Raw genomic sequence first — 20060 nt, forward strand, 5'->3', positions numbered from 1 at the left:
AAGAACCAGCTGGACATGACGGATGTGTTCAGACAGAGTTGTGGAGAATATTAAGATGTTGTCCAGGTACACGAAGACGAACTTATTCAGCATGTCCCGCAGCACATCATTTACCAGGGCCTGGAATACCGGTGGGGCGTTGGTGAGGCCAAATGGCATTACCAGGTACTCGTAATGGCCGGTGTGGGTGTTGAATGCAGTCTTCCACTCGTCACCCTCCCTTACTCGCACTAGGTGGTAAGCATTCCTAAGGTCCAGTTTTGTGAAGATAGTGGATCCCTGGAGCAGCTCAAAAGCAGAGGTGAGTAAAGGCAGAGGGTACCGGTTCTTCACTGTGACTTCATTGAGACCTCGATAATCAATGCAGGGGCGAAGAGAACCATCTTTCTTTCCCACAAAGAAGAACCCGGCACCAGCAGGAGAGGAAGACGGGCGGATAAGTCCAGCTGCCAGGGAGTTCCTGACGTATTCCTCCATGGTTTTTCTCTCCGGAGGGGATAGTGAGTAGAGGTGACCTTTGGGTGGAGCAGTACGAGGGAGAAGATCAATGGCACAGTCGTGCGGACGGTGTGGGGGTAGTGACGTGGCTTTGGTCTTGTTGAACACCTCTCGGAGACCATGGTAACAGTCAGGAACATTAGAAATGTCGGGGGCAATGCTAGGGGTACTGAGCCGGTGTGCAGCGAGGCAGCACGCAAACAGGTCAGGTGGCAGGTGACCCCCCACTCTTTTACAGTTCCGGAGGCCCAATCGAGGTGAGGATTGTGGAGACGGAGCCAAGGCTAGCCCAGGATCAGGGGTTGGCCTGGAGAGCTGAGCAGATGGAAGCGGATAGTCTCACGGTGGTTTCCTGACACCATCATAGATACGGGAGCTGTGATGCTGGTAACTGTGCCAAGTAAGTGACCATCCAGGGCCCGGGCTGGAACAGGAGTGGACAAGGGATGGTTTTCCAAGCCCAGCTGGCGAGCAAGTCCCGTGTCAATAATGTTTGCTTCTGCGCCAGAGTCCACCAGAGCTGCCAGAGTGTGGGTAGAATCAGACAGGTGAAGACAGACTTGGATGAGGGGTTTACAACTGATGGAGGGCGGAATGTTCATTGAGCTCATCCGGATTCCTCCTACATCCGGTGAGCTCCGGCTTTTGCTGGACAGGTGGCGACTCGATGACCATCCCCACCACAGTACAGGCACAAGTTGGAGGTGAGGCGTCGCTGGTGCTCTGCAGGGGTTAGGGAGGCGCGGCCGATCTCCATCGGTTTAGACTGGTCCAGCTGGCTAGATGGTGTGGCAGGTGAGGACAGAAGGGCAGTTGGGACGCTCCGTGTGCTGGTGGTTGGACCCTGGCGCCCTCTCTCACGACGGCGGGCCTGAATCCTGCGGTCGATGCGGACAGCCAGGGCAATGGCTTCATCGAGAGTGGGGGGTTAATCATGGGAAACCAGCTCGTCCTTTACGTAGTCTGCCAGGCTGTGGAGGAAAGCATCCACCAATGCTTCCATGTTCCAGGAGCTCCGACTTGCCACAGTACGAAAGTCGATGGAGTAATCTGCAACAGTCCTTCTACCTTGGCGAATACTCATCAGAGTCCGAGATGCTTCGGCAGTTGTGGATTCCAAATCGAATACCTTGAGCATCTCCTCTGCGAATAGGTTGAAGGTCGAACATGCTGTGGTCTGGCGCTCGAACTCTGCCGTTCCCCAGAGACGAGCTCGGCCCGTCAGGTGAGTAATCACGTAACCGACCTTCGCCCCTTCAGTATCAAAAGTCCTGGGTTGCAGGGTAAACTGGACACGGCAGCTCGTCAGGAACGCCCGTACCTGGGTTGGGTCGCCGTTGAACCGTTCTAGATTGCAGATCCTGGGTTCTGGGACACCGACAGCCGCGGCAGTAGGGGACTGGGCAGGAGACTCGGGTGCTGGGCCGGTGAGCAGGCTGACTGGAGCTGGGCCGGTGGAGGCAGGCAGAGGAGAAAGGTTGGTGAGAAGTTGGATAATCATTGCAAGTTGTTGTTGCTGTTGCTGTTGCTGCTGGAACTGCTGACGCTGTTGGAAGCCGGCTTGGAGTAGAGAGGCAATGTCAGCCGTGTTGCGATCCACCTCTCTCTCTGTCTCTGCCAGGCGTTGCATGGCGGTGGGTGGTTCTGAGCCGTCGGTTTCCATGCTGTTATGACCGTGCGCTGGGTCCATGTTTGGTCAGATCGTACTGTCAGACACCAAACACGACAAGGACCACAAAAGCGTCACGTTCAAAAGTTTATTAAAGGGTTGGGGGTATGGGAGTTTCAGAGGTACCGGGAAATCCAAAAATCAGCATGTGTAGATCCCCCGTAGAGAGCAGGAGCTGGATGATCCGAGAAGTCCGGAGCAGGAGAACACGGAAGCAAGTGAGTCAAAAGGCTTTTCCAAAAACAGGCAGGTAACCGGTACTGATAGCAGGCGATCTGACAAGGGAGGACTGAAAAACAAGGCATTATATACAGGACATGATGAGTGGTGAATGCAGTGCAGCTGGTAGGTAACGAGGGTGAGGCAGAGCGGAGCAGAAACAGGTGGAAGTCATCAAACTCCAATCAGCGTGTTACCAGGCAGAGAGAGGGCTCATGACAATGTGACATAATAAAAAATAAAAATACAGAAATCACAATGTATGATTTTGAATTATGTATTTTTATGATACTGCTGCAAATAAGTATTTGAAAACCTGAGAAAATCAATGTTAATATTTGGTACAGTAGCCTTTGATGGCAATTACAGAGGTCGAACGTTTCCTGTAGTTTTTCACCAGGTTTGCAAACACTGCAGATGGGATTTTGGCCCACTCCTCCACACAGATCTCCTCTAGATCAGTCAGGTTTCTGGGCTGTTGCTGAGAAACGCGGAGTTTGAGCTCCCTCCAAAGATTCTTTATTGGGTTTAGGTCTGGAGACCCCTTCATGATTTCTAAGTGGGAGAACTTGCAAAATAGCAGGGGGTTCAAATACTTATTTTCCTCACTGTATGTTAGTTTTCATACTATAAAACCATTGAAATTTGCATTTCTTTCCGCTGTCACATTTTGATGATGATTAATAACATTTCAATTACATAGTGGTTTTTTCTTGTTTATTAGAGTACAACACATTCACCAAGTTTGACCCAGTAACTCATTCTCTGTCATTAAATCATTTTATAGTACAGGCCACAGCTGGCTAAAAGGTGTTCCCAAAATGAAACCAATACAAACATGTTGTGACAGTTTGTCTTTTATCTAGGGTGACGAGACATCCCCGGTTTCCGGGGACAGTCCCCGATTTTGGCGACCTGTCCCCGGCTGGATCTGTCCCTGGAAATGTCCCCGGTTTTCACTGTGACTGACAGACCCGAAATTGGAATGAAAGAAAGAAAATACTGACAAAACGTAGCCGATGGTCGCACACCCTACACACGCAAGCTCAAGGCAGCCAGAGCCAGCGGTGCTCAGAGATGTTTTAGAAAGCCTTATTTTATGATACGCTAAAATCACTGATTATTTACATGGAGTCTGGTGGGTTTAGCGAACGCAATTTCACGGACTTTAATGTTTTTAAAAGGATCTTAGTCTTTAACAGAAAGGTCGACCTCCTTAAAAATCCTTTCCATAATGTTGTCAGACACTTTGAATATTAATCTGAGTCTGTCAGCAGCAAAACGAGCACTTTTATGAACGTAAATACAAGCTGGACAATTATCCTATTAACTCACGTATCTTGTTTCTGCCGACTGGAGCGATCTTGTTTAATACTGCATCAATGTAAAAGGAAAATATGTCCTCAATAGTTTTTATTGAAGGAACTGTTGCAGAAACAAGCCTTGAGCAATAAAGCAAAAAATGTCAGTAGTTCAGTTAAAATTACCACATTATGAAACATTGTAAATGTAAATGTAAATGTGCTGTATTTATATAGCGCTTTTCCAGTTTTTAACGACTGCTCAAAGCGCTTTTACATCTACAGGGAACATTCACCATTCACACACATTCATACACTGTGGCTGGGGCTGCCGTACAAGGTGCCACCTGCTCATCAGATAAACATGCACACACATTCACACTCCGATGCGCAGCACCGGGGGCAACTCGGGGTTCAGTGTCTTGCCCAAGGACACTTCGACAATGACTGCAGGGGCGGGGATCGAACCACCAACCTTCCAATTGGCAGGGAACCGCTCTACCACTGAGCCACAGCCGCCCCACATTGAGACTTTCTATCTTGAAATATTAAGACTTTCTATCTTGAAATATTAGGACTATAAGGACTTTCTTTCTTGAAATATTAGGACTATAAGGACTTTCAATTTTGAAATATTAAGACTTTCTATCTTGAAATATTCCCCTCTGAGGGGTAGTGGAGTAGGAAGTAGCAGCAGGGGTGGGTCTAGGGTCAGACCCCGGGGGGGGGGCTCAGCCCCTAATGAGAACAGCTCTAGGTCTAGTGTCCCCGTTTTAAGTTTTACAAAAGTAAAACATTACTTGTTTTGGAGGTAAATACCCTTCTGAGCTGAAAATGTCCGGATTTTGTCTGAGAAATCGGGTCAACTGACTTTTATCCCTTTTATGTTTTGTTTTTAAATTGTCAAGTGGTGCCAGTCAGGTCTCTCTCCTGACATCGAAGATAGTTTTAGTAGTCAGTAGTCTAGTAAAGGTGTATATTTGTTGTTTTATATGTAGGATAAAGAACAGAACCACACAAGCATGCACATATAGAATGTACACCATAAACAAACGAAAGAATAAACCCAGCAAAACACCACAACAATTCCAGATTCCAAACAAATGTTTATATATTCAAACAGAAAAACTTAAGCAAATCACTCAGAAAAAGTCCTACAGAATAATTGTACTGTCCAATAATACCACAAATAAGATAAAATCCACAAAAATCCAACGACAAACTCCACTTCTAGTTTTCTTATAACTTAGTTTGTTTGTGGAGTAAAACAGAAACATAAATCCTTTGGTCTCAAGGCGTCTTTTTAGTCCAACCGTAGATGCAACCCAAAATAACGTCATTTCATGTCAGTAAAATGGACACTTACAGACTGCTGAATCCCATTTCCCCGTCTTACCCCTACCCCTTGGCCCTTACCCCTACCCCTTGGCCCTTGAAACCAAGGGGTAGGGCTAGGGGGGGAAAACATACCCCTATGAAATGGGACACCACTTGGTGACATCACCATACAGTATTGATCACAAACTTCCAAGTTGCCGTCTCTGTCTGTTGATTGTGTGGGTTTGAACAACAGTGTGTGTTGTATATTTTATAGTTATTTTAGGTTCACTTTGGTAGTGCAGAGGCAGATGTTCTTATCTGTGTAGTACTTAGGTCTGTTTGCAATACAAATGTGTATACACATGCATCATGTGTACATATACATACGTATACACCCTGTATACATGGTGTGTTGTATATCTGTTTCAGTTATCACCGTTTTGAATGTCATTGATGTTCACAATAACATTTTGTTGACAAAAATCTGTCTTTATTGGTGATAAATTGAACATAACCGGCAAAAACGTTACATAAAATTATGTTACAGAACCATTCTCAACTATAAGAACCATAACTAACATGTCGCACACATAAGAAGGCTTCATATGTGTAAAACTAAAAAAATACACACAAGACCACAAACAAACAAATTAACTACAGCTGTTCTGATATTCCAGACCAGTTTGAAGCCTTTTGGCCAGTACCCCCCCTCACATTTCATCAGTATCCCATATCAAAACCAACAACAATATACAAGTGCATAAACAATGAACAGGAATTAATTAGAAATTATTACAATAATACAGTAGGCTACCAATGCAATAATGAATGGGTACAACATGAACATATGAATTAGGAAACGTCTGCTCGTTTTCAGCCCCAAAGTGGATCAGCTGCTGTGTCCTCCTGTGTGATACAGGGCGGTATGTGTTAAGTACGTAGCGATGTATCATAGACCGTTAATATATATATATACAGCTATACAATCTATGCGATGTATACAGTCCATTCAAGGCAGAAATATGTGGGACTGTTGTGCAAATCAACGTTAGCGATTAGCGTTAGCATTGCAAGCTAGCGATTTAAAAAAAGTTTCAGTTAGGAACATGGTTGCAAGTATATATGCACAGGACTGCATAGACCACAAAACAAGACTGTCGTAACCTTTTAATCAATTATTTAAAGCTGAAAGTACTTACATTTATGTGTCTCTCTGGTCGATGGGCAGCCATTGATGCCTGTGTGTTCTCAAGTGAGGTCGCCATACAGCCCTTGGTCTATCCCCTTCCCCTAGGCCGTAATAGGTATTGGGACAGAACTAGGTCCCGCGTGAACGCGCAAAAGCTAGGGGAAGGTGTAAGGGGAAGGGGTAAGGGGAAGGAATGGGATTCAGCCTTAGTCTAAGTAGTCCTGTCAGTCAGTCCGAAATCCAGTCCGGAGTTTAGCGGTGGTCCCAGTGAACTGCTGAGAATTGGATCCATAGTTTTCCAGTTATTGGTCAGAGGTTTCATGGAGCCGTTAGTAGCGATATAGACAACGTGTAAGGGATTAAAACGACCTTTACTTCTACTGCTGCGCAACTGAGCTGTAGCTCCGCCGACTCTGCGTACTGCTTTCCTCTCCTTACTTGAGCTACTTAATTATCATGGAGGTACTCTCTCTCCTTTCTGTCGCGCACTGGAAAATATTCAAACGAAGCGGAATACGGTTTTGCAGCAGGAAGCACAACTAGAACTGCACGCAGTTTCAACGGGCTCCAAGCCTCCCCCCGCAAGTCGTCCCCAGCGACCCGGGGAGTGCACGAAAGCGGAACCCAAAGCGAACTACAGAAGCTTTGCTTGGTCATGAAATGCGCCCACAATTACGTAGCAAAATTCTTTATAAAACATGTTATCATGGTCATCTGGTGATGCTACACACCAGGTTTCGTGCAGGTCTGTCACACGGCCAAGGACGAGTTCGTAAAAGTTGGTTTTGCACTTATTGTAATATTGTGAAAATAATTTTGAACGGAAATGGGCGTGGCCTATATCATGTCACTCAGCTTGATGTAGTGGACACGTGGACATCAGGATTTTTAATGTGTGATGTATATTGTAGGAGTTATAGGCAAAAACACGTTTGACGTCATTGTAGCGCCACCTACTGGGCAACATGTGTAATATTTGTTAGGTCTGGTCGGCTACCCACTGTACATCTACTCCTGTTAATTTCAAGTAATTCACTTTAGTGGAAGTGGTTAATCCAGACGTTGGCCCATAGGCCACGCCCACTTCTACCAATCAACACACCGCTCCAAGGACCGCCTCAGGAGTAGGCCTAGATGGTATCCATCAAATTTTGTAAAATTTGGATGAGCGGTTCATGAGATATAAACTTGATTTATTTGTAGCGCCCCCTTGTGGCCAATGTTCGTCAAATTTGTTACAGAGCCTCAGGGGGTCATAGCAAGTAATATTCTAAAGTTTGGCTTTGATAGCATTTATCTTGGCCGAAATACGGCAACGGCAATGTTTTTATAGCTAGCTACAAAACTTTGTTTGCGCGTTACACGCGCAATTTTTATCCTATAAAAAGTCTTTATACAACTTTGTGTCAGGTTGGTCTGGAGATGCTATGTGCCAAGTTTCGTGCAGATCCATTGCACGGTCTCGGAGGAGTTAGAAAAAGTTGGTTTTTGATAAATCGCGATTTTTCACGCATAAAAGTCTAGAAGCAAATGGGCGTGGCCTATATCACGAGTTTCAGTTAGATCCAGGGAACGCGTGGATGTAAGTTTTTTTAATATCGGATGTACGGTTTGGGAGTTATAGGGCAAAACCTAGTGTCGGAAGTGGGGTATTTTTTTGCGCCTGAGGTCTTTGCGGACTTTCGGACCAGTCCTGAAAATGGCGCGTCGCCACCATGTACGGTTTAGGCTGCAGCACCAGTTTTATGCGGAGAAGAAAAATAATGGAGGATAATGGATAATGGATAATGGAAAATCCTAGCGAAAACAATAGGGTTCCACAGCCCTGCTGTGTGAACCGCGTATCGCCTTGCGATTACCGCGGTGCACTCATCCTCGGGCTTGGACCCCTAATAATGATTTATATGGATAAAGTGAAAGGAAATAAGATTTTATACAGATACTGAATGTAAGAAGTCTATAAAGGGTTGCCAAATCTTATGAAAACCTGAAAGGTTGTCCTTCAACAAATATTGACCAGTGGGTATTTCTGGTCCTTTCCATGACATCAGGATTAACTTTTTTGCAGTACTAAGAGAGTAGGAAATGAACCGCTGCTGGGCTGGAGTCAATTTTTTTAAAAACTGTGATGCGCCAAGGATAATCAACAATGGTTCCGGTAGTAATGTAATCTTAAAAATTCTTGACAGTACGTTAAATACATCAGACCAGTAAGTGGCAACTTTAGGACAAGAAAAAAGCATGAAAAAGTGTTGCAAATTGTGACATTTATCACAATTTGATAAAGCATTCGGGAAGATGCTGTGGATCCTTACTTTTGAAAAATGAAGCTTGTGTATAATTTTCAACTGTATAAGACAATACCTTGTATTATTGGAGCAGGAGAGTTTGTATTTCAAAGATTCCTCCCAAATGTCGTTCGGAATATGGATACCCATGTCCTTCTCCCAGCTATCTTTATATTTGTTGGACGAGGGGGAAGAGATTGTTTGTAGTTTGTTATATATATTAGAGATAAATTTATCTTTATAAGGGGGTATAGTGAAACATTCATCTAGCATAGATTGTGGTTGTGTCTCGAAACCTGGCATGAGTTTTTGGATATAGTCTCTGACCTGTAGGTATCTAAAGAAATTATTGCTATTTAGTTTTAACTTTGTCTGCAGTTTTGCAAAGGAAGCAAATTTACCTTCAGTATACAGATCACTAATACAACATAATCCTAATTTTCTCCATTCAGAAAACGTCAGATCTAAATTGGAAGGGGCAAAGGATGGATTTTTTGCAATTGGTAAAGAAAGGGGCAATGTTTTGTGGGTAAAATGCGACTTGATTTGCTTACATATACGAAATAGATTATGTATAATTGGATTTTGAACGTCCTTTGATTTGTCAAGCGTCGTTGGTGAAAGTACCAGGTCTGCAGGTAGATATGGATCACAGTCTTCGATTTCAATAGCTAACCAAGTGGGAAGTATGTTAGGGGTGAAGTTGAAGGAGTTTATATTTTTAAAAGCGCACGCCCAGTAATACATCATGAAATTTGGGAGGGATAGACCTCCATTCATTTTAGATGTTTAGATTTTTGAATCAATTTTTTTGAAAAAGGATTTTCTTAAGAAAATAGGAATATTTTGAAACAAGTATAGAATTTGTGGCAGAAAGATCATCTTGATGGCATTTATCCTCCCAAGTAGTGATATTGGCAAGGTTTTCCAAAACTGAATTTTGTTTTTAAGTTGTTCCAATAAAGGTGGGAAGTTAGATTGCATCGGAGAGGAAAGTTGCTTTGTAACCTCTATGCCCAAGTATGTAAATTTATCAGTGGTAACCTTAAAGGGGAATCTTGCTAACGTTATTTGAGGGATGTCATGAACTGGCATTATTAAACTCTTGGTCCAATTAATCCGATATAATGAACATTTCCCGAACATTTCTATTTTTTTAAGAATGGATGGAATAGAGAGGGGAAGTTTGGTCACATATAGCAGAATATCATCCGCATATACCGATATTTTATTTATTGTGGTCTTAGTCTGCCATATATTTGGGGGTCTAGACGAATACTTTGTGCGAGTGGTTCAATAGCAAGAGCAAAAATTCATGCTGACAGGGGACATCCTTGCCGTGTTCCTCTTAACAGATTAAAAGAGGAAGACAAGTTGCGATTTGTCTGAATTGTTACGGGACAGAAAGGCGGACTCAGAAGCACAGCTCACACAGAACACGTTTATTGCGGAACCAGGGGAGAGCGAGAGAGAGGGAGTGAGGAGGCGGACGTGGACACCGGAGCGGAGGACCGGAGGGCTGGAGGGTTAACCGGGACCGAGGAGGCGTCGGGGGACCGAGGAGCCAAGGCTGGAGAGGCGAGGGAGACTGCAGGCACGAGGAGACACGGACGAGAGGAGTGAAGGCTGGCGGAGAGGCTGGTACAAAAGCCGGGATGAAGAGGGGGCGCCGAGGGAGAGGGTCCGGGGTCTGAAGCCAGCTGACCGGAGGGAAGGATAACTGAAAGACAAGCACAGGAGAGGTGAGCACATAGAACTAGCACAAGGAAAAGTGCTGGGAAAACTCAGGAGGATTAAGCAGACGTAGTTTCACCACTGTAGCTGAAGCAACGATCAGGTGAAGAGTGAGAGCAGGGCCGGGGTGAACTACTGTGGCTGAAGATGGCAGGCACGTGTGCTTGGCGGGAGCAGGTGATGACAGGCAGGTGTGGAGGAGATGATTGCTGCTGGCAGACTGATGGCAGGTGTTGGTAATCAGCTGGCTTCGGACAGGCGAGGGGGAGGAAGAGGGAGAAACAAAACAAGACAGAAGAAAAATGCAGGAAAAAAAATAAAAAAATAAAATACTCACGGCCAGCTGGACCCCGACCATGACAGTACCCCCTCCTCAACGGACGCCCCCGGGCAGACCACCAGGCTTGTCCGGGTGGGCCCTGTAGAAGTCCCGCAGGAGTGATTTGTCCAGGATCTGGCTGGTCGGGACCCAGGACCGTTCCTCCGGACCGTAGCCGGCGCAGTCCACTAGGTAGCGGTAGCCCCGGCCCCTACGTCACATGTCCAGCAGGCGGCGTACCTTGTAGGCCGGATGGGCGTCGATGAGCCGCGGAGGTGGAGGAGGAGCTGCCACAGGGATGGAGAAGGAGCCGGTGGGCACCGGCTTGACCCGGGACACATGAAACACGGGATGGATCTTCAGGTGGGGAGGCAACTTGAGTTTCACCGTCTGTGGCAGCGCTGGGCAGTGAGTTGTGTGCGTACTCAATCCAGGGAAGGTGTTGACTCCACGAGGAGGGGACACGGTACGCCACACATTGGAGAGCCGCTCCCAAGTCCTGGTTGGCCCGCTCGGTCTGCCCGTTGGTCTGGGGATGGTAGCCGGATGACAGGCTGGCGGTGGCTCCCAGGGCCCAACAAAAGGCCTTCCATGCTTGCGCTGTGAACTGGGGTCCCCGGTCGGAGACGATGTCCAGGGGGATGCCGTGGAGCCGGAACACGTGGTGGACCATCAGGTTGGCTGTTTCCAGTGCTGAGGGTAGCTTGGCCAGGGGAACAAAATTAACAGATTTGGAGAAACGGTCCACCACAGTCATGATAACGGTGTTACCTTGTGAGGCAGGCAGTCTGGCGATGTGGGACCAGGGCCGACCGGGGACGGGGAGCGAACGGAGCAGACCGGCGGGCTGGCGCGGGCACACACCTCACAGGCAGCCACGAAATCGGCAGTCCCTCTCCGCCGAGTCCCACCAGAATCGCTGGCGGAGAAGAAACAGGGTCCTCGCGGCGCCGGGATGACAGCTGAAGCGCGAGGCGTGTGCCCACTGCAGGACCTGGGAACAGGCACTAGGGGGGACGTAGAGGCGACCGGCGGGACCGGTACCGGGGTCGGGGTCGGTGGACTGGGCTCGGCGAACGGCGGCTTCCACGTCCCAGGCCAGGGAGGCCACCAAGCAGGAGCGAGGGAGGATGAAGTCCGGCGCTCCTTCCGGGTCATCGGGGGAGAGGCTACGGGACAGGGCGTCAGGTTTGGTGTTGCAGGAGCCTGGACGATAAGACAGAGTGAAGTTGAAACTGTTGAAAAACAGGGCCCACCTAGCCTGGCGGGGATTGAGTCTCTGGGCGGTTTGTACGACATGTTCTTGTGGTCAGTCCATACAAGGAACGGCAGTTGGGCCCCCTCCAGCCAGTGCCGCCACTCCTCCAGGGCCAGCTTGACCGCTAACAGCTCCCGGTCCCCCACGCCGTAGTTCTGTTCAGTGGGGGTGAGGCGTTTAGAAAAGAAGGCGCAGGGGTGGTCGACAGGAGAACGTTGAGGCAGAGTGGCCCCCACCCCAGCATCCGAGGCAGGGTAGGACGTAGTTTCACCACTGTAGCTGAAGCAACGATCAGGTGAAGAGTGAGAGCAGGGCCGGGGTGAAATACTGTGGCTGATGAAGATGGCAGGCAGGTGTACTTGGCGGGAGCAGGTGATGACAGGCAGGTGTGGAGGAGATGATTGCTGCTGGCAGACTGACGGCAGTTGTTGGTAATCAGCTGGCTTCGGACAAGCGAGGGGGAGGAAGAGGGAGAAACAAAACAAAACAAGACAGAAGAAAAAAAATACTCACGGCCAGCTGGACCCCGACCATGACATGAATTTGTGCTTTAGGATTTGTATATAAGAGTCTTATCCATTTTATGAAACTCATACCTAAATTAAGTTGTTTAAGTACTTCAAACAGATATTCCCACTCTATCAAGAAAGGGTACTTCTTAACTGTGTCCTATACAGTCATGCCATCACCAATCTCCTTTTGCCGCCATGCAAACGTCTGCTGCATTTTGTCCGGTACAATCCTGAAGTCCAGATGCATCTTCTGGTATTGGCTATGCAAGACATTGACATGAGCCTAAATGGAGGATGGATCCTCACCCAGAAAACTTGATGCCTTTCTGGGAATTGAGATAGAGAGATACACTTACAAACACATCTGACATAAAACTAAACACTAAATTGTCTTGTGTAGTTCCATTGAGTGAACCATTCTTCAGTCAATCTGATTGAACTGACATGACCAACCATAACCAAATAACAGTGACTAAAACTGAACTAAGCCTCCTTTATTGCCAATGCACCAAGCTGGGCATCACTGACCTTTGACACATTTCTCTGACTGGTCCTTGCTGTTTCTACAAGTTGCTTTGATTTTGTTTGTGGCCAAACGTCTCTTTACTACCTCTCACTTCACTGATGTCAACCAGAGGTACACGCTCCCATTTGAATTTACGCCTCAAAGACATGGGCCACATGTGCTAATTGAAACAGAAATATTGATCCTACTCGTCCAGAACGTCCAGCTCGAGCTCAAAACCGACATGCTAACAAGGAAGCTAACCAGCCTTCCCCGTCACTCTCGCAGTTGGTAAAACTTATTGAAAGCTTCAGGGCTGAAACCCGTGGATCACTTGGCACCCTGCAGTCTACTATAGACTCTTTTGGGACACGTCTCAATGAAGTTGAAACTTCCCTGCAAGACTGCGACGATAGGATCACGGCGCTTGAGGACACATTTGAACAGCTAGCTAATTTCAACAAGCTGCTAATGGCTAAATCAGAGGACCTCGATTCTGGGAGCAGATGACAGAATATACGTGTTGTGGGTGTACTTGAAAACATGTAGGCACAGCAGGTCATGGCATTTATGATCGACTTATTTGCCGAGACGCTTGGTATGGAGATTCCTGATGGGCCAGAGATGTTGGACCGGGAACATCACCTATCTGTACGTCCAGCCTCGGGTAGAAATGCCCCTCAGAGAGCACAATGATTGTAAGGGTGCACAATTTCAGGGTGAAGCAGCGCATCCTTCAGCTGGCCAGAGAGAAGGGTCCGCTCACCTTCCGTGTACACGCGGTGCATATCTTTCCTGATTTCACTGCTGAGGTCGCTAAGCAAAGACCATCTTTCACCAAAATCAAGCAGAAGCTCAGGGCTGCAGACATCAAGTACGGCCTGCTGTACCCGGCTAGGCTCCAAATCGCCTCCAACGGCAGCAAGTACAACTTTGTTAACTCTCCGGGGGGATCGGGTAAACAACGCTAATGGTTGACTTCTCACCGGTCTCTTGACGTCGGTCTCTTATCCTACCACTCTGGACGGTGCGGGACCGTTTACCTTTTTTTTTTTTTTGTTTAAGTAGGCTCCCCCGTTTTGCAAGACTTCTATGTGTTCCAAGGTGATGAGTCAGAAAAGTATTTATGCTTGTTTGACATTGTAATACCATGTTCTATGGACTTTTATAACTACGGAATATATTGTTACTTGTGGAGCACTGGTTTGATGCATAATGTAGGGTGAAGACGCTTAGTTTAGGGAAGCGTTTTGGGAAGGAGGGCTGGGTTGGTTTGTTTTTCTTTTTTTCTCTTCCTTTTCTCCACGTTGTTTGTTAGTTATGTTAACGTGTCTATCAGAAGGTATTGTACACTGAGTCTTACACTGCACATATATCTCAGCAGATCTATTGTGCGTACAGTGTAGGATCATGGTTGATAATGCAGAAATTAAATTATGCTCTTGGAATGTCCACGGGATTCAGGGCCCCATTAAACGTAAAAATAGTAGGGGGGTAGCCATACTAGTCCACAAATCCCTGCCTCTGACAGAGGTAGAAGTTAGGGCTGACGCATGTTGTAGATATGTAATGATTAAGGGGACACTCTTTGGGGAAACCGTCTCTTATCTAAATGTGTACGCCCCTCTGGTTTGTCCCTCTGATTTCTACACCAAGGTATTTTGTCTGTTGTCTGAGTGGATTGTTGAGTCTTCAGTCATAGCTGGCAACTTTAACTGCTGCCTAAACCCGGGCTTAGATAGATCTAGTAAGATTGTACAGTCTAATATGAGGCAAGGTTGATCTCTACTGGGCTGCTGCATGGATGTAAATTTTATCGACACTTCACCCCACCGATCGGCAGTATACATTTTAGTCAAAAGTACATAAATCATCCTCCAGGATTGACTAATTTTTTTACCTCTAAATGCGCCATTCAAAGAGTTGCACGATTGGCAATTTAGTTATTAGTGATCACTCGCCAGTGTTTTTGTCATGTGTAGTAGGGCTCAATGTATTAGGGGACAATGGCGCTTTCTAAACCATCTACCTAAAAATCCCAACTTCAAACATATCTTAGTGAACAGTATAATTATTTCATGAAAGAGAACAGCACCCCAGATGTGTCACTTAGTTTACTTTGGGAAACTGCTAAGGCTGTTATTCTGGGCTCCACTATATCATTTTCACTAAGTCTTAAGAAAAAACAGAGAGCTGAATGACGTTTCTTGAGGAGCAACTAAGCAAATTGCAGGGAGAATAAAACCTTAAGCCTTCGGAAGGCCTTAGGCTCCAAATTGACACTACCACAGCAGCTCTGGACACTCTTCTATGTAAAGACGCTCAGAAATCCATATTGTTCTGTAAGCATAAGATATATGAATTTGGCAACAAGCCGAGCAAGTATCTAGCCAGTTTGATTAAGGGTTATGCTGGCTCCCAGGCTATCCCAGTTGTAAAGAACAGGGCTGGTACAAGAGTCTATAGTAACAAAGATATAAACAACTAATTTCTCATTTTCTATGAACACTTGTACAATTATGTATCAATCAGAATCAGATCACAGTTCAAGACAATTGATGCATGATTTTTTATCATCAGTTAATCTCCCCCAAGCTTTTGAGACTCAAAAAGAGCGGATGAATAGGCCTATTTCCCGTGAGGAAGTGATAGAGGCTATTAGCGGCTTACAAAATAACAAGGTCCTGGGACCTGATGGGCTGACCCCCTTCTTAATATGTTATCTCATTCCTTTGGTTTTGGGGTTCTCCCTGACACTATGATGGATGCAAACATTTCCCTAATTTTAAAGAAAGGCAAACCTGCAGATGAATGCACTTCCTATAGGCCAATTGCCCTGCTAGACGTAGACCGAAAAGGTCTGAGGTCTTCGGCGTTTTTGGTAGACCGAGGCACTAGGCAGGGTTGTCCAGCCTCGCCACTTTTATTCGCCCTTGCCATGGATCCCCTAGTAGAGGCCATTAGATCAGCTCCTTTGGTGAAAGGCATCGAAGTGGGTTCCATATGTCATAAAATCTCACTCTTCTGTGACGATGTCCTCCTTTACCTAAATAGTCCTGAATCCTCTATAACACGGGTTGTTGACATAATTAATTCCTTTGGCCAATTTTCAGGTTACAAAATTAACTACTGTAATTCTGAAGCTATGCCCCTCACTTCTTATGTATCTTGGTCCCCGCGTGACTCCGCCCCGTTTCGTTAGTCCCCATCCGGTTTTGTCTCCCTGGGCATTCACATCACTCCCTCTCTCTCAGGCCTCTACAAAGCCAATTTTGTACCCACAATTCGTAAGATTAAGGAAGACCTAGCCCGATGGACAGCTTTGCCACTGTTGCTCCTAGACAGGGTGAATCTTAACAGAATGGCTATACTTCCCCAATTACTGTATACTTTCCAAATGATCCCAGCCCTGCTAACGAGAAAATCACTTTCTGTTATAAATAGCTCTGTGACTTCTTTTCTCTGGTAGAACAAACGAGCCAGGTTGAAACTTACAACGTTACAACGCCCCTTCGAGGGTGGGGGCTTGGCAGTACCGGATTTTAGACGCTATCAGATAGCATCTCTCTGCACCTATATCTGGCACTGGTTTGACAAGGGCGCAGAATCCACCTGGCTTGATTTAGAGGCTGCCCCAGTGGCCCCTATTCCCTTGCACCATATTTTATATGCTTCTAACTGGTGGGCTTGCCTTAACTTAAAGGGCAATTTTATCTTACAGAATACTGTAAAAGTCTGGAAGACTAAAAGAAAGTTAGAAGGCCAAATTGTTTTTTTTTCCCCTCCGTACACCTGTCCATTTGAACCCAGATTTTCCTCCTGGTCTGGCCGACAAAGCCTTCTCAGTGTGGTTTAGTAGGGGTATAAAGACTGTGGGTGACTTGCTGGCAGAGGGCACTGTATTACATTTTGATCAGCTTATAGAGAAATACAACCTTCCGCAGAATAACCTTTTTAAATGTTTGCAAATACGCAGTTTCATTCTTTTTAGTAGCAGGTCGTATCCTAATGGGTTTTCCACTCCAGCTGTGGAAAAGGCTCTCCTGAAGCCTGACTCCAGAAAACTGATTAGCAGGTTTTACAAGGCCCTGTCAATTTCAACCATCGACTGTACGGTTCATGTCAGATCTCTTTGGGAAGCGGACTTTGGGGAGGCTATCTTCGACGATGAATAGGACAATGTTTGGTCAGACCTTGCAGGTTGCTAATTTACCAACAAAGCCAGGGAAATGCAATTTAAGGTCATACACAGGCTCCTAATCACACCGGCAAAACGCCATATGTTTAACCCACTGCTCTCGAAATATTGTAACAAATGTAAGTTGTCTGAGGGTACATATTTCCACTGTATGTTCGAATGCTCCTTAATTAATGACTTCTGTGTCAGAATATGTAAATTAATTGATGTCATATTCAAGAAACAACTATCATTAACTCCCGTTGGCTGTATTCTGAGGTTAAATCTTAAAGCAATGGGTCTTAGCTCCTCCAAATTGAGGCTGCTGGAAGTGCTTCTCTTTAATGCAAGGAGATAATTTCTTCTCCTGTGGATCTCAGACTCTGTTCCCACGATTCCACAATGGACTCAAAGTGTGTTAGAGCTTCTCCCTTTAGAAGCTATTAGCTTCTGGCTCAGGGACATGCCTTTTCGCTTTTTCAAAATCTGGGACCCCTTCTTGGACTATATTGGGGAAGATGGTGCAAGGACTCTTCAGAGTGGCCTCTATGGTCTAGCATGGTCCGAGATCTCGAAGTATATTTCCAGATGACATGCAATAGCTACAGTACCTCATCTTGACTGACTACGTTGGGTGTGCCTCAAGTGTGCAAACTTTCTATATTTTACTTACTTTTAGTTATTTCATTTTTTATCACTTTTTTGCTATCTAGCTTCTTTTTGTTTTTTTGTTTTTTTGTTAAGAAGTTGTGGGTGGGCAAAAAGGAGGGCTTAATTATTTACTTAATGTCTGTCTTCTTTTATAATGTATGTGCCCTTTGAAAGAGGCTTAATAAAGATGTTATATAAAAGCCAAAAAAATAAATAAATACCGTGTATAGTTATTTTCAAATGCACTTACATAACCATTTCTCTCAAGATGTTTCATGAAAGGATATTTTGCAATCAGCATCTTTACAACTTGCACATATTCTGAAATTATGGGATACCTCCAAGAGAAGAAATGTAAATCAAATGAAGGCCACCTGCTTTGAAAAATAATCATGCACCAGGACAAAGTAAATCCATTTATTTTTGGGGCAAATATACTCTACAAAGACTTCAGTTAAAATATTTCAGTTACACCTATAAAAACATTTCCCGCCCTTAGGGAATGTGTAACTATTTCTGGTGGTTTCCTAGAATCAGATGAAATTTTCATGGAAATATAGATTAGCCTTAGCTCAACTGCTTTAAGTCTAGGTGACCTCTCCTTCCACATGCAGATTAACTTAATTTTTTTCAACTAGCTCAGGTTGATACATCACTGACAAGTCTTGCAAATGATTGTATCGCTTTCCCATGTCTAACATTGCCTTCAACACACTTACGTACATTGTTTAATGTGCCACAGCCTCTTAGAGAACCCGGATCATTATGTGTCTATCCTTTGGATTTCTCTGGCATGGTTCTTTGTTGTCTAGCTTTGTTGGGAGGTGTGTGGGGAATGCTGGAATGTCAAAACTAGCAGGCAGTCCCACATTAGCGCCATTCCTGTAATAAAGCGATTTTTGTCTTTTATTTTTAGGTGTAAAAAAATGTCACAAACAATTTACATTGCTAAGACCCTTCCAATTAATACGTTACCAAACAATACGTAAAGTGCAGGCCTGCAGTCTTTGATAACATTTCTTAAATCCTTGTATTACAACCTTGTCCATTTGTTCCCAAATCAGATTGATTGCTTTGGTAATGGGCACAACTACAAGATTAGACTCACGTTTTAAATGCCAGCTTGATTTCCTTTTAGCCTCATCCCTTTCGTTATTATTTATCCTTTCTGTTTTCATTCCTCACAGGTCACCCTGCATGCTGATAACCCCTGTCGATACGTGGCATGGAGGAGGAAGAAACTCTATCTGCTCTTTGCTAAGCATCGCTACATAGCTAAGATCTTTGCCCTGGTTGTGCGCAATGACATTGCAGAGAAGCTGTACTCCCTCAACGAGAAGGCTTACGATGAGTCCGGGCACCGCTATGATCTCCGCTTACCGAGCTACATGCCAGGGACCGAATTAGAAAAGGCAGATGTCTTCCTGCAAGTTCCAGTGCAGGGGGAAAAGACTGCCTGAGCACACATATGAATGCGCGTGGGCGCGCGCACACACAAACACACACACACACACACACACACACACACATACACACACTGCTCCAAGCCATAAACATGAAGGTCCCTAGCTTGCATTTAAGTGCCATTGCAATTAAAAACAGTACAATGTTGTTTTTGTTTAAGATAGTTTTTTGGGCATTTTCCTTCTTTATTTTTGACAGGACAGCTGAAGATATGAAAGGGGGGAGAGAAGCGGAAGGGCCTGCAGCAAAGGACAGCAGGTCAGAGTCAAACGCAGGCCCGCTGTGTTAGGGAGTAAACCTCCATACATGGACGGCTGCTCTACCGACTGAGCTATCTGGCCGCTCACAATGTTGTTATTTAAGAGATGGGGGTTGAATTTGAATCCAGGTTGACCTATAGGCCATGTTACCCAACAGAAAAACAGTTAAGACAAAAATGATACTGCGCTTGGATCATTTGTTATTTGACTCTGTGTTTTTTCAATCATAAACTGGAGCAGAACATAACAGATCTTTACTACTTCATAGATAGGCGTGTTGTATATTTTGGCGTTTTCAGTCTCAGCCACGCAACAATAAAATAAAACGCCTAAGGCTTTGGAGCTGAATTACCATTATCCATGAAAGACTTTTGTGTGTGTTGTGTGTGTGTTGAAGTGGTTTAAGGCTCATGACACTAGGCTCAGATTATCCTGTTAAACGAACCTAAAGGCAAACATCCAAGATTTGTCAACTCTCTTTTTAGACAACCATTAAAAGCGTAATTTAAAAGCAGCTATTCTTGATGTATAAGTGCATTATGAATGTATAAAGTTGTAAAATGTAATGTGTATTATTTGTTGACAGATTAGATCAGTGCCTATTGTTAACGTAACATTGCGCAGATGTAAAAACAGATGTGTAAATAGGCTAATTGTGCCCATGTTGGACTATATAAATTAATTTATTTTATTTTA

The 20060-nt window shown here is 45.2% G+C and overlaps 1 protein-coding gene across 1 annotated transcript in view; it reads left to right on the top strand.

Moving 5' to 3' along the window:
• popdc3 (popeye domain containing 3) overlaps window positions 1-20060 on the top strand; it is a 42256-nt gene extending 22196 nt beyond the window's left edge. The window contains exon 3 of the mRNA XM_034874413.1: window positions 18828-20060. Within this exon, the coding sequence (XP_034730304.1) occupies window positions 18828-19100 (273 nt within the window). The 3' untranslated portion in view covers window positions 19101-20060. The remainder of the gene's footprint in view (window positions 1-18827) is intronic.

This window comes from Etheostoma cragini, chromosome 6 (genome assembly GCF_013103735.1).
Source record: "Etheostoma cragini isolate CJK2018 chromosome 6, CSU_Ecrag_1.0, whole genome shotgun sequence".
In the NCBI taxonomy this organism is placed as follows: domain Eukaryota; kingdom Metazoa; phylum Chordata; class Actinopteri; order Perciformes; family Percidae; genus Etheostoma; species Etheostoma cragini.